Source organism: Piliocolobus tephrosceles, chromosome 13, assembly GCF_002776525.5.
Source record: "Piliocolobus tephrosceles isolate RC106 chromosome 13, ASM277652v3, whole genome shotgun sequence".
NCBI classification, from domain to species: domain Eukaryota; kingdom Metazoa; phylum Chordata; class Mammalia; order Primates; family Cercopithecidae; genus Piliocolobus; species Piliocolobus tephrosceles.
The window spans coordinates 32,669,865-32,684,840 of record NC_045446.1 but is presented as its reverse complement, the minus strand read 5'-3'; the positions used below and the strand labels follow the sequence as shown (position 1 = coordinate 32,684,840).

General features: G+C 37.6%; 1 protein-coding gene across 5 annotated transcripts in view; it reads left to right on the top strand.

Annotated features, from left to right (window-relative positions):
• The window catches only part of ELP4 (elongator acetyltransferase complex subunit 4), a 267,804-nt gene that overhangs the window by 206,314 nt on the left and 46,514 nt on the right, over positions 1-14,976 (top strand). Inside the window, exon 10 of one of the 5 annotated variants that reach the window (XM_023230326.3) lies at positions 1,108-1,581. The exons of 2 other annotated variants lie outside the window; for them this stretch is intronic. In XM_023230326.3, the coding sequence (XP_023086094.1) occupies positions 1,108-1,326 (219 nt within the window). In that variant the 3' untranslated portion in view covers positions 1,327-1,581. Of the gene's footprint in view, positions 1-1,107; positions 1,582-14,976 lie in introns of those variants that run through there. 2 more of the 5 variants (XM_023230327.3, XM_023230330.3) reach the window with 2 other exon arrangements.

Sequence of the window (14,976 nt, the reverse complement as noted above, 5' to 3'; positions counted from 1 at the left end):
CTTGCATAATATACTCTTTATAGAAATCTACTATTAATGTCGGATAAAACCATGACCCTTTGAGCATCATATTATTATATATTTATGCCGTGTTTCCTCAACCAAAAAAGGTGTAACTTTAGAGGCAAACTCAATTCCACCAACCTTACAGTGCTAGGCAAGGAGAAACCTAGACATTGAAAGAAAGCTTTACAGGTAGAAGAGTACCTACCCAATTTTGTTTTATTTATTTTTAACTTTTTATTACAGAAAATTTCAAACATGCACAAAAGTAGAGAATAATATAATAAACCCCTATGGACCCATCAACCATCTTCTCTCCTCAAGGAGGTAACAGGGAAATTAACATACAAACCTGCAATATAATGATTGGAATGCAAATAACAAACAATAATGTGCAATAGAAGCTAAAATGTAGTTAGAAAATATGCATGCTATAAGTGCTTAGAGAAGGACAGTTTGTGCTGAATGGACAGAGAAGAGAAAGAACATGTCAAGCAGAGTAGACATATATAAGAGATTTAGGGGTGACCAGTGTCTGTGATGGTATAGAAAAGACCAGCACTGTATGATAATCGTAAGTTTCATTTTGGATGTAAAACTACTTAAGTCTGATAAGATGTAAGGATTTGAGAGCCAGGCAATACGTTTTAGTAACAATTAGCCAAGGTAGTATTTTAGGCATGATAATGATAGAATGAAAAATACCTTCTTGTTTTAAACAAAACAAACATCTCTCTTGTTGTAATTAAAATCATTTCCTTAGAATTTTTTTATCATGTTCACAAACAGAAGGACATTGTAGTGACTAAAGGGTAAATTGCAAGGAAAAATTTTTTATTTCTAACCCAGCTAGTTAAAAGTAAATGTTAGTAATGACTCCTCAGTGATGATGTTTACTATGTTTCATTTTACTTCTTCCAGTACAATCAAGAGAAATATCACTGTTGTTATTCATATTGTTACTTAAAAGTTGTTTAAAACCATATTTGTTTTTACACAATTCCAAATTTGTGGAATTTACATGCTGTACCAGTTTTCCATTGATGCTATGAAAAATTGCTATAATTTTAGTGAGTTAAGCAATACGAATGTCTTTTCTTACAGTTCTGGCAGGCAGAGGTCCAAAAAGGGGTCAGTAGAGCTACGTTCCTCCTGGATGGTCCAAGGAAGAAGCTATTCCCTTGCCTTTTCCAGCTTCTAGAGGTTGCCTGCATTCCTTGGCTCATGGCTTCTTCCTCCATTTTCAAAGCAAGCAACATTGGTTTGAGTCCTTCTTACGTTACCAACTCTGGGTTTTTTTCTGCCTCTCGCTTTCACTTTTGAGGATCCTTGTAATTACATTGGACCCACTCAAATAAACCAAGATCTCCCTATTTTAAGGTCAACCGATCGGCAACCTTAATTCCATCTTTAACCTTAATTCCTCTTCACCATTTAAGGTAACATATTACAGGTTCCAAAGACTATGGTGTGGACATTTTTTGAGGACTGTTATTCTGCCTACCACACATTTCTTTCATTTTTACTCGTCAGTAACCACTATGATAGTTCGTAGAGACAGAAGAACCACTTCATTGGCTCAGATGGCAACTCTTTCTCATATTTAAAATAAGCAAATATTTCTCATTTTAGCTGCATTTGAGAAAAAGAAGAAAGAGAAATTAGACTAAATGCTACAAATTAAAATTGTACAACCAAATGTAATCATTTGTATTAAAAATGCTTACTAAAATCAGTCTTTGTGTACATGGCCAAAAAAACGGTATTTCAAAGAAGGGAATAGGAAACCAGAATTAGTTGATTACTTTCTATGTGGCAGACACTGTAATAAATATATTACAGATATTATTACCTTTTTAATATTTAAACACTCCTATTATTAGCTGTATTTTCCTTTTAAAGATAAGAAGCTGAAGATGGAAAAATGTAGGTAGCTTCCCAGAAGACATGCACACAGTTACTGAGAGATTCCAATGTGTTCATGTTACAGCATGCTGAATTGTGTGAAATGTCAGTTGTATCAATCAAGAAACAATTTCTAAATATTAAGATCAGGCATTCAAAGTATTGTGGAACCAACAAGCAAATATGAGACATAATCCCTGCCTTCAAGGAATTTGTAATCTAGTTGTAGAAATAAGGCTAAACACATAGCCTAAGTGTTTTAAAGCATGAATTCTGGTGTCGGACAGTTTTAGGTTAGAATCCTTGCTCTTTTACTGCTTCATCTTTTGCTACTTATATGTGAGCCTAGGTTTCCTTTCCTGCCTCATTGGGTTGTTACAACGATTAACTGTACATTAAATCAGTTAGCGTAGGATCTGACACAGAGCAAGCACTCAGTAGATGGTAACTGCTTTACTATAATAAAATTCAAATAGTACAAGGCTGAGTTAATGATTACATGGTCAAGGGATATAGGAATTTAGCAGAAGAAAAGCTAATTGTCAAACCAGTGATTTCATGTAAAGTTAGAGATATATATTAATACAAGGAGGTTTGTTTGTTTGTTTGTTTTTGAGACAGGGCCTCGCTGTGTCCCCCAGGCTAGTGTGCAGTGGCATGATCGTAGCTCTCCGCAGCCTCAAATTCCTGGGTTGTAAACCATCCTCCTGCCTCAGCCTCCTGAGTAGCTAGAACTCTGGGCACACAACACCACATCCAGCTAATTTGTTTATTTGGTAGAGACAGGATTTTTGCTATGTTTCCGAGGATGGTGTCAAACTCCTAATCTCAAACCATTCCCCTGTCTCAGCCTCCCAAAGTGCTGGGATTGCGGGCACGCGCCACTGTGCTCTGCCTAGTTCTTTATTTATGAAGTTCTTGAGTAGCAGTGCAGTGTAGTGGTTAAGTGCACTGGCTCTGGAAAAGAGTATCTGCTTTTACATTCTATCTCTTTACTAATTTGTCTATGCCTCAGTTTTCTCATTTGTAAAATGGGGATAAATACAGTGTCTATCATGGAGCTGATAAGATTAATATGCAAAGTGCGTAGAAGTGTATCTGGCACATAATTGTCACATAAGTGTTATTATTAATACCCAGGATATACCATGTGTAGCCCATCAGTGATCCATTGTAGTTGACAGTGATAGTAAGAAATAATACATGTAGTTTCAGTTTCCCATTGCAATATAGGTGATTTACATAGCTGGACAACATCACCAATAGGATAAATAAGCATTATACAGGGATATATCAAGTACCTGCAATGTACCTAGCAGTATGCTTTGGATAATACAGCATAACAAACATTATCAATTTCTATAAACCTCCCTGTCTAGGTGAGAAGACAAAACTGATAGTGAATGAAATGGAGACTAATTAAGTTCTAAAATGAGAGTAAATTGATGCCAAATGCAGTAAGAATTCAGAGAAAAGAGAAATTTTTATGGACCATATTGCATTACTAGAAAAAGTAGGACTTGAACTAGGCCTGGAATAATGGATGAGATTCTATTGACTGGTGAGAAGATAATGAACAGTTCTAAATATAAGAAATTGCTCAAACCGGGGGTCTTATGTTCTTTTATTCTAAACTTTCTCCCCAACTTGTTAATTTGGCAGCAGGAAAAAAAAAATGAATGAGGAGGCCACAAATGCCATAAGCCTGAGGAATCATAAATAAATGAAGGAATTGAAGGGATTTAAGAACAAGGAGTCTGTGGATAGAATTTGGCAGCTCCAGGAACTTGGGTTGAAGAGAAATGTACATGTTTATTTTTACTAACCTCCCGCTGAAACGTAACATTTTCTTAGTTATAAATCTAGGCAACAAACCACAGTCGCATTAGCAGTAACTGTGACTGTTGTCAACAGAAATCACAGACTTTTTCATGTATTTATTGCAGTCTCAAAGTATTACTTAATCTCCTTTGTAATATATTAGTATTAGGCCCACTGCTATTCTTGTTATTCAATGGTTAATAAAAATGTGCAGATAGATGGTTATATAAAAAATGAATTTATGGCCGAGAACGGTGGCTCACACCTGTAATCCCAGCACTTTGGAGGCTGAGGCGGGTGGATCACGAAGTCATGAGTTTGGGACCAGCCAAGCCAATATGGTGAAACCTCATCTCTACTAAAAATACAAAAATTAGCTGGACGTGGTGGCGCACGCCTGTAGTCCCAGCTACTCAGGAGGCTGAGGCAGAAGAATCACTTGAACCCAGGAGGCAGAGGTTGCAGTGAGCTGAGATCGGGCCACTGCACTCCAGCCTGGGAGACAGAGTGATGCTCTGTCTCAAAAAAAAAAAAGAAGAAAAAAGAAAAAGGAATTTATTATTTGATAACATTTCAATGAAGTTTATTTCCTTTGTAGTTCAGTGTATTTTATTTTATACATTTAAAATCATTATTCTGAAAAAATGACCTCATCATAGTGCTTCTATTTATGGACCTAGGAATATATTAGTTTTTTGATAACCACATCCATGGTTGACTCATATTGAGTTTACAGTCAACTACACCCCACCCTTTCTTTAATGGACCCAGGGTCTCACTGTGTTGCACAGGCTGGTCTCAAACTCCTGGACTCAAGTGATCCATCTGCCACAGCCTCCCAAAGTGCTAGGATTACAGGCATGAGCCACTGAGCCCAGGACCTAAAACCCTCTTTTCATATGTGCTACTTTAGGCTATGTTTATTTCTGAATATAGGCAAATAGCATTACCATCAAACTAGTAGCTGGAACTGACAAACATCATGAAATTCTTAGAGCAGTACTTTATAAAATTTCTACCTACCTAAATATAGACCTGAATATTAACCATCTGAGGTGGTATCTTGCCAGATATTTTCTATATGCAGGTATACCTGCCCAAGAAAAATTATATTTCTTTTTAAAACAGTGGTGCTTTCTGGTTTGCTTTGCATAATGAGGAGTAGAAAAGGGCTATTCTGGTGATTATTGCTGTGTGTTAAACCACACCAAAACATAGTTATGGAAAACACTCATTACATTCAAGGCTTTTGTGGGTCAGGAACTTGTGTAGGGAACCGCAGGCATGCTCATTGGATGCACTATTCCATAGTACCTAGGTACTCAGTCAGAAAATTTTGATGGCTAAAGTTTGGAATCAACTAGGAGTGTCTTCTCTGACCTATGTAATTGTTGATGCTGACCATCCACTAAGACCTTAACTGGAGCTGTCTTCTGGAGCACCTGTGTGTAGCCTTTGCATGTGGCCTGGACTTCCTCACAGCATGGTGATCGCTTCTTACATGATGGTCAAACTACTCAAATGGCAGCTTAGGCTCCAAAAGCTAGTGTCATAGTAAACAAGATGCATTGCCTTTTATGACTCATCTCAAAACTGACAAAGCTATCACATCTGCTATACTTTATGGATTAGAATAATAACAAGTTCACTCAGATTCAAGGGGAGAAAAATTAAGCCCTGACACTTAATGGTGGAGGAGCAAGGTCACAGTGTACAAGAGCATATGGAATGGGTGATGCTGTACAGTATATTTGGAAAATACAGTCTGGGCACAGTGGCTCACACCTGTAATCCTAGTACTTTGGGAGAGCAAGGTGGGAGGATCACTAGAGCCCAGGAGTTTGAGACCAGCCTGGGCAACATAGTGGGACCTCATCTCTACACATAATTTAAAAATTAGCCAGGTGTGGTGGTTTGTGCCTCTGGTCCCAGCTACTCTGAGAGGCTGAAGGGAGAATCTCCTGAGGCCCAAGAGATTGAGACTGCAGTGAGGCATAATTGCACCACTGCACCACTCCAGCCTGGGTGACAGAGCAAAAACCTGAAAAAGAAAAGAAAAAAGAAAAGAAACGAAAGGAAGAGGAGGGGAGGGGAAGGGAAGGGAGAGGGAGGGAGGGAGGGAAGGAGGGAGGGAGGGAGGAAGAAAAGAAAAGAAAAGAAAAGAAAAGAAAAGAAAAAAAGAGAAGAAAAGAAAGAAAATACAATGTGTACCTGTAAATAGGCCTAAAACTGTGGTAAAGTATTTGGATTCATGTCCTACAGTGGCATTTTGTGGAATAGTTATAGATGAAACATCATTTGTCTTAATAGCTCAGATTTGAAGTTGAGGTTTATAATTATGTTTTTATCATTCCAATAAGGAAATTTCTCATTTTATTAGGGTTGGAGGAAGAGTCTGTGGTCTTTTTCAAACTTGAAGATTTGATTTTTTCCAAAACTTGTAGCTTTGTGTTTATCAGTAGATCTGAAAGCCACAAGTATTATCTGATACATACATGACAGAAGAAAAAAATGTTCTATGTTTTCTTCACTTAAAGTTTTTATGTAAAAAAGAAATATAGGGTGAATTGTATGGTATATGAATTATATCTCATTAAACCTATTTTTTAAAAAGAACCATAAACAAATACTTTTAGATAATGATATGCATGCTGAAGTGATTAGGGGTAAAGTATACTGATGTCTGCAACTTTCTTTGAAATTCATCACAAATTAGAGACTGGTGAATGTGGATAGATCTTTAGAGAGGTGAAAAAGCAAGTGTAGAGAACGGTTCCTTGTACAACGTAAGTGATCTGTAAATGCATATTCTCTTATATCTGAAATTTTTCACAATAAAATATTGGGAACAATCATAATGAGACACCACTACATAATCACTGGAGTGGCCTAAAAAAGCTTTGTTTTTTCCAAGTGTTTTTTGTATTAAAAGTTCTGACATAGTTTTGATGAAGTGAAGTTATATTGACTACTGCATCTTCAATTTTTATTCAAGCATAAGGGAAGAGTTAGGCGCAGATTCTCACCACAGTTCTGTGCCTGCAGAAACCTTTAAGATAAATAATTGTAATTAACACAGCCTTGGCACTGGAAAAATGAAAACTCAGAACTTAATGTGTAAACAATATGATCTCCATTTCAAATGCTGTTTGTTCTCCTAAAATCTTACACCTCTTTTTTCTTTCTAGGCAATTACTTTTTTTTTACTTTCCTTTGACCTCAGCAATATGTTCCCTGTTTACATTATTCATGGAATCATGAAGGGTCACTATTGTCTGCCCAATCCCAAGATAGTTTGGCACTTTTTCAAATTGTTTTGCTTGAATTGTACTGAAGTGGTAACCCGCTGATGCAGGCATGCACTTCAGCACCCTTGTACTATAGTAAGGCCAAAAAAAAAAAATAGATTAAAGGAATTAAAGTCTCTTTCATTTGCTTAGCAAAGGACTAGTTGGTAAGGCATAGTAAAACTTTACAACTTTTTAAGTTTTCTGGTAGAATTTGAACTCACTGAAACTTACACCTTAACTGAGAGGAGTACTAAGTAATCAATTGAGGTTATTCCAACCAAACATTTAAAATACCCTTCATAAATGTCCACCAGTGAGTGGTACTAAGTGTGACATACTTAGTACTGTGCAAAATCCTTGTTCTTAAGAAACATGAATAACATAGCTAGGAAGAAAAGTTGGAGAGGACACCAGGGCACGAGCAGATTCACGCTGCAAGATAAAGCAAAAAGAAGATACGTGCCAAGTACCAGATGGAATGAAATCATGTTCCCTTTGCTCTCTTGCCCAGCCTAAGAAGACAGGCCAGGGGAGTTTGTGATCATGGTACAGAAATGGAGGCTATTGCTCAATTTGCTCACTCTACCCTATTAGTTAAAATTGCTATTCAAAATGTGCCTTACTCCCTATTTTGTATTTAGAGTCTTGGATTCTTATTTGAAACTTGGCAGCTTTGGAAGCTGTCTTATATTTTGTTCTGCTTTAAGACTTTCACTGCCAAGTACATATTCAGGCTTTGTTTGCCAGTTTTGTTGATTGTGTGGTTGAATGCCATCCCTGGAAAGATTACTTTTGAGCTAGTATGAAGTCAATGAGCTGCCTTCAGCATTCATGAGAAGGTTCTGAAGTTTCTGTTTCAAGGCTTTTGACATGTCAGCGTGTGTAAATCTAGTCTGATGCCAAGATGCCTTATGCCAATAGGTCCCTTTTGATTTTGGTATGCATGATTTTCCTTGTGGATATTAACCTGTTGCCATTAAAAGAAACAGAAAATTATAAGCTCATGGACTATAACATAGGTTCTAGCCACAAATATCATTAGTACTGTATCACAACCCTGATTTTGGTTTGTTAGAATTTTTAACTGTCTTGGCTTTTCTTTTAATATGTTTTCTAAAACTGTGTATTCAACTCCTGATTTTTCATTCAACCCATGATGATGCTTCCTGACTGCTCAGCTGGAATCTGGATTTGCCTTCTTTCATTCAGCACACTTCTGAAGCAGTGGCAGGTCTTATGGGGAATTTGGGGGGTAGCAGATTCAAATTTGGCAGGACCCTGGGGGCATTAATCAATTGGAAAATATAAATGAGCAAATCATTTCTCAGATAAAATGGTTCAATTAAAAATGATATTGAACTGAAAAAACCGAAACGTTACCAAACTAAAATTGTGTACAATTCATAGGTTCCACAATACGTTTATTTTGTTTTTATGTGCTTTTCAGGCTTGATCTTACCATCTTTATAATTTAAATAATTGGCAATAACTTATAACCTGTTGTAATGATAATGAGTTCACCGTTACTACTTCTTCCCTGACTGATGCTGTGACCCTCTCCATTGCCTTCCTCACTTTTATTGTGTACCCACAGCAACCTAATACACAGCCCTGTGGCCAGCAGCTTCCACAATATTTGTTGTGGAAAATATTGATATTTTGAGTGAAAAATTGTAACTTAATGGTAATTTATATCATATTAAACATACATAATATTTCAAATATTAAATAATTGCAGTGTTCCTCAGATAAAAACACGTCTGTCCAATCTGGCGCTTGGAAGTAAGAGAAAACTTCCCACAGAAAACTCTTAATGTATTATTTTTGTTGTCGTTGTCTGTTTTCAATGTTTATTCTTTTGTCCAAAACACAAATGATTAAGACTTGAGAATTCAGGAAGAAGGAGGCAGTATTTGATTTCCACTATGTGGAATAAAGAGAATGGTAATCTTAGAAATATTGAGTTAGTATGAGTTTTTAAAATTGGTTATACATTTTAAAATTTATATTTGATGTTTACAATTGACATTGTTTATATTCAGATAGTTTAATAATCAATCATCTGTGATTTCTCAGTGAAAATGCCTAGTAAAAGTTGTAAAACCCTTCTGTGGAAGAAAGTAAGCCTTGCAGACAATAATTTGCAGGGCCCAGTGAAAATGAAAATGTGGGTCATATGGTTCAAAAAACCAGAAAACTTGCCATTAAAAATACTAAAACAAGAACCTTTTCCCTTTCTCCCAAGGTGTCTCTTTCTCTCTCTTTCTCTCTCTCTCTCTCTTTCTCTCTCTCCCTCTCTCTACCTGTATTGCTGTATTTGCTAATTAAGGTCGTGCTCCTTCAGGCACAGGGATACTCAGCACAGACTTCACAGGACCCTGTGGGTCTCACCCCACAACTTGGGACACAAGCCGCCCATTAGGTATCAGGTTTTTGCTCTTGCCAGCCACTGAGCTGATGGGCTGTGGTCACCAGAAGTGGGGAAGCCGAGCCAGGCATCACCCTCCCACAGGCCCACTGCCCCAGCCCTCTCTGGATGGCTTTTGCAGCCTCCATGCTGTAACATGGTAGGTACCTGGATGGGAGGCGGCAAGAAGCTTACCCCTGCCCAGTCACCCACCAAACGTCCTGAGGCACTGCCAGTTTAAGGCAGGACAACTGCCTCCATGTCCCGTCTCAAGATGCCATGGGTCAACCCTAACCCTTTTTACACCCTCATCCGGGCCCTGAACGAGGCAGAAAGCGATAGCAGTCACTAGTCACTAAGGAAGGAGAAAGGAGACTGGGAGTCCTGTGAGGGCTGAAGTCCCAGGGTATGGCAGAGTAGGTGTGGACTATCCATCCTAGAGGCCAGGGGACAGAGACTGCATAGTAGCCAACACCCCCCAACACCCACTCCCCCGGGTCCACACGTACTTCATTGTCCCCACAAACTTCACTTACAAAACGTAAATTCAATAATGAAATCATTAGAAATTTCACGACAGCAAACACAGAACATTAAACCCCAAACACAGGACCCTTCGAAGCACAGGATTTTCTGTGTGATGCCAAAGAAGCAGGACCCACCTGCTGGATAGACCCAATCTACCTACAATAAAATAATGGCTAACATGTATTATGCCAGACATTGTTCTAAGCACTTTACATGTATTAAGTCATTAATCCTCAAAGACTTTAATGGATATGCTATCATTATCCCCATTTTACAGCTGAAGTAACTGATACCCAAGATCACGCTGTGGTAAAGGGCACATGGAGGATTCAAACCCTGACAATCTGCCTCCAAAAGATTCTTATAGGAGATCTGAAAAAGGAGCAAATTACTTATTTATGCACTGAAAACGCAGATCACATTTATAAACACTGTGCAGTGTTTGAGGCTTTGTCTTAAAGCAAATTTCTAGAAGATAAAATCCTAATTGGTTGCAGGTACCTTGAGTGAATAGGCTGTTTCCTTCATCTAGTTAGAACACCAAATGCAAGTATAAAATAAATAGGGTTGTCTATGTCAAAGGCCTGGAGATATTAAATATAAAGCAAAGGGGATTTGTGGATAATCCAAGAATTGCGACATTTTAAAACTTTCTAGAGATGGCTACGCTAACCCTCACCTCTACCCGCACATTGCCCAGCCCAAGGTTATAGAGCTAATTAATGACAGAACTGGACTTCACATCAGTTTGTCCTGGTTAAGGAAGTGGAAAGGAAGTTACCAGGCCCCTCTTATATTGTTAGTGCATGCTTAGGCCCCTCGAGAAGACTGAACTGGGAAGAGAAAGGATGTGGGAAAAAAGGGAGTGTCAACCAACATCTTTACTGCTGGCTTTATTTTCTTTTTGTCTCCCTGATCAAAGGTGATTTCATGTTTCTTTATATAAAAACTAACATTGACTGCAACCTTTTCATTTTAATCATGGTTGTAATTATAAAATCACTGTTTTAATTGAAATTGCTGTTATAAAATATTGACTAGTTATAATGGAGGCATTGCTGGACCAACTTGTCTAAAGCTATGTCTCCAAAATAGAAGAATTTAAAGATAATAGGCAGTGTAATTCCTTGACACCAGTGCCTTCAAATCACCAACATGACAGATCCTAATAACTCTCATTAACTTTATTTGTGGATTTTGCAAGTGACCAGGCCAGAGGCCATGACTTACTTCTTCCACAGTCTTTCTTTCACTCCAGAGTATAGGATGCCACCATACAAAAGCATGAAACAAGAGCCATGGCCAACATCTTTTACCACTTTATTGAAGCATCTCAACTCAGGAAGCATACTCATTAAACAATTTGATTTGTTGTTATTGTGGCTTTCAAGTGTGCTTTGTAAAATCTTTTCCTGTCCCTTACATATATTTTTGTGTTATTCTGCAGCTTTAGGGTCACTTGTTTATTAAAATTCAGTGTTGCACCTTTAAATTTTTAACCTCAAATGTAGTTTAAAATCTCCTCTCCTTTTTTCCCAATGCAGACTTCAGTGAGGATCCTCACTATTTGAGATATTGAAGGAATTAGCAGAATCTGGTTCAAAGATTATGGTTCTCCCTCCTCTTTGCAAGACCTGGTTCCTCCAATTTGTTGGGCCAGGGAAAAAAGAGTGGGAAGAGGCATATGTTTCTTTACACAGCTGGCCTTTCAAGAGTCTTCTGTTCATTATGACTGCTTCTCTGACTACCTCTGAGGCAGGAATCCAAATGCCGGCCTTTTCACGGGCTAGATGTTTGAGCTTTTCAGAGGCCCTGTGAGGCATCCACATCATACTTTCTGAAGTCAGGGTACAACAGTTATTCCATCTCGTCTCCTGCTCACAATGGTATGCCTCTCCAGCCTCTTGCTGATGGATTCCCCTTGCCAGGCAGGTCATCATCTTGGGTAGAACACCAGCAAACTGACTCAAGTGCAGCTCACCCTGCTTGTCCCACAGGAATTTCCTACATCCTTGCCAGGGCAGACCATGGTCATGCAGGCTGCTCCACCACCACCCCTTCTCTCTGCCCTGCCATTTCTCTCTCGTTCTCCCTGCCTTGCTTCACAGGAACAGGGACAGATAAGCACATTCTCTGCCTAGACTGATGTTCACTGGGGGATGGAGTGCCAGTCTTTTCATCTTGCAGGCATGGCCAGTCTTTGAGTTTGTCTCTTGGAGCTCCACCCATCACTTTTGAAACCAGCTTCACAGAATAGAATCTTTTCACCACAAGCACTGTATTTCCCACAAAGACAAGTTACCTCATAACTCTTGCCGTTCCTTCCCGAAACTTATTAAGTTGGAGCCTTGGCTGTGGTAGAGGGTATACCTCTTCCACCCTTAGGGGGTATCTGGGTCCAATTGCTGAAGCCTCACTTTGGGCATTACTTAGTCCCTATTGTTGCCAGGGATGGGTCCATCCTGTAAGCAACTACTCCCCATGCCGTTATACTTATATGCTGATAGAAGGAGTAATTTTTGATGCAGAGTCAAGTTCTTAAGAAATTCTTGACACACAGTAAAAAAAAATTTTTAAATGTCAGTTTCCTTACCTTTTCAGAAAAGGCTAAGATTCTAAGAATGCTTAACCAAGGAGGGTGGTATATCGGAGAGACTTTGGCAAAATCAATAGGATTGAGGGAAGATCTCAGTTAGAGGAGAATGTAAACAGAGATTGAGATCTGGAAAATTGAGGAACAGATTTGGGGAAAGTGAGTAAGCTTTCTTCTCATGGAAATACAGGATATAAGATCAGAAAAGCAGGCTGGGAACATCAGATCAAGGGGTTATCAAGGACAGAATTGAAGGCTATAAACATGAGTACAGTAGAAAGGCTTTTCAGCAGAGTGACCTATGGGAAATGGAAATTTGGGGAAGTTCACTGTTAGACAAAGTACAGAAGAGGGTGGAGGAAAGGAGACCAGGGAACTGGTATTATAGTAATTTAAAAAGGAAGAAATAAAGGGGGCAGGATACCGAGGAACACATGAAAAGGGAGACTGTAAGCAATATTGGGATCATTTGTGATTTTTGGTAACTAATCTTACAGGAGAGAATATGCCAGCATATTCCAAATGCATGCTGTGTAACGCTAATTCTATCAGATGCTACAAATCAACAAAAAAATTATCTGGTCAAATATGCTGAGGAAACTCAGCATAATGTGGTCTCTACTTAAAATTTGTAAAGTAACATAGAAATCCTAATGAAGGGGCAGGTGGCCAAAAAAAAAAAAAAAAAAGGAATCCTAATGGGAAAAAAAAAATACCACATTAACAATTATATGATTATAGAACCTTCTTTTATGTAAGTCCTATCATACAGAACCAGTGTTCCAAAAAATACACTTTGGGAACCAAAGTGAATTGATTTTTGGGAACCAAAGTGAATTGATTGATGTGTCGGTTTGCATGTTAATATTATGTTTTTCTTTAATAAACAATAAACAGAAACATAATTTATAATGAACTCTGTTTCTGAGTAGGAAACAGTTCTTGAACTGCCTAAGCTTGAGCTACATCTTTTAACACTTGGCCTTGTCTCATTTTCAAAATGAAATATATTTTTATAATAAAAGGCCAAGAATAAGTGGCTCAAATTTCATAATTTTATAGTAATCTCTGGTAATGTGGCCTTAAGAAACGTCACTATCTATGGACAGTATCAGTGTCCTCAGCTTTGGGCTCAAAAGAAAAAGAACTTTATTTTTACAGTTTTTTTTTTTAACTTTAAAGTGAACATATGTAGAGTTTTTGTTTGAGAGACTAACAAGAGGAAAGCTGTCTCATTTGTTGTATTGTTTCACATGATAACTGCTAACTAAAAATGTGTTTGATTATGAAAAGAGAGTAGATATTAATTATTTTTTATACATAAAAATTTGAGATCTTGATTTATTGGCTCAGACCAGTTAGTTTATTGGCGAAGGAGGACTTGGGAGAATCAGGTCTCATGTTCTTTCTCACATAGCACTTCTCCTTAAAAAATAGAAGATAACGTTACCATTTCTATTGAATGTCAAAAGGACATTTCCTTTGTTTGTAAATTATTCCAAACTGTTAAGAGACCTAGCCACAGAAGCTACTGTGTTCACTTACTCTTGGACATGACTCCCTCCCTTCTGCTCATTTATTAATGTCAGTGAACATAGTAAACGTATCCATCTTGTCATTGTACTTTTCACGGTATCCACTAAAGAATATCAAAGACTAGTAAGCTCTGATGGTGAAGGCAGGAAATATGCCCATTATCTATTATTATTGTTTCACATAACTGCTTGAATAATGAAGAATTATTGAATAATGAAGAAACTGAGACTCAGAAAGGTAATAACTTAACACAGTCATAGGAGAGGTTGATTACAGAAAGAGCATGTATCTTCAGCTTCTTTGTAGCACAAACACTGCATAGCATCAAGTATTCAGAATAGGTACTCTAAGTACACATCTGTTGAATAGCAGATTTGTTGGCAGAGATGCTAAGCAGTGTCTTATGCATAGATCTACAAGTATGTTTTTCAATTTAAAGAGGCTCATCTATCTCAGAAATAAAGTGCCTGTTACTTTACATCAAGCATGAAATATTGCCATTATATTATTTCCCAAAAAAGCCTATAAACAAAACTTAGAAATAACCTCCAGCATAGAATAAAGATGATTATAGGTTTCAAAAGCTATTTGCTTTATATCATTAATAAGGATATGCTAGGTTGAAGAAGAATACATAGTCTATTGAAGAGTTGTTACCTCAGAGGATGGAACTAGGGAATTAAAAATAGGAACGGCATTTTTAGTTTTTCTTTTATACATATATTATTTTACATTATATTGATCTATTATAAGCATATATTACTGTTATAATTTTTTCAAAGTTCATAAAAATGTCCTTTAAAGAATAAAAGCATAGAATTAACTTGGTAGACATTTATGCTTTTGTCAAAAAATTAAGTATTTCAAGTATATAGATACTATTAGAAAGCTGC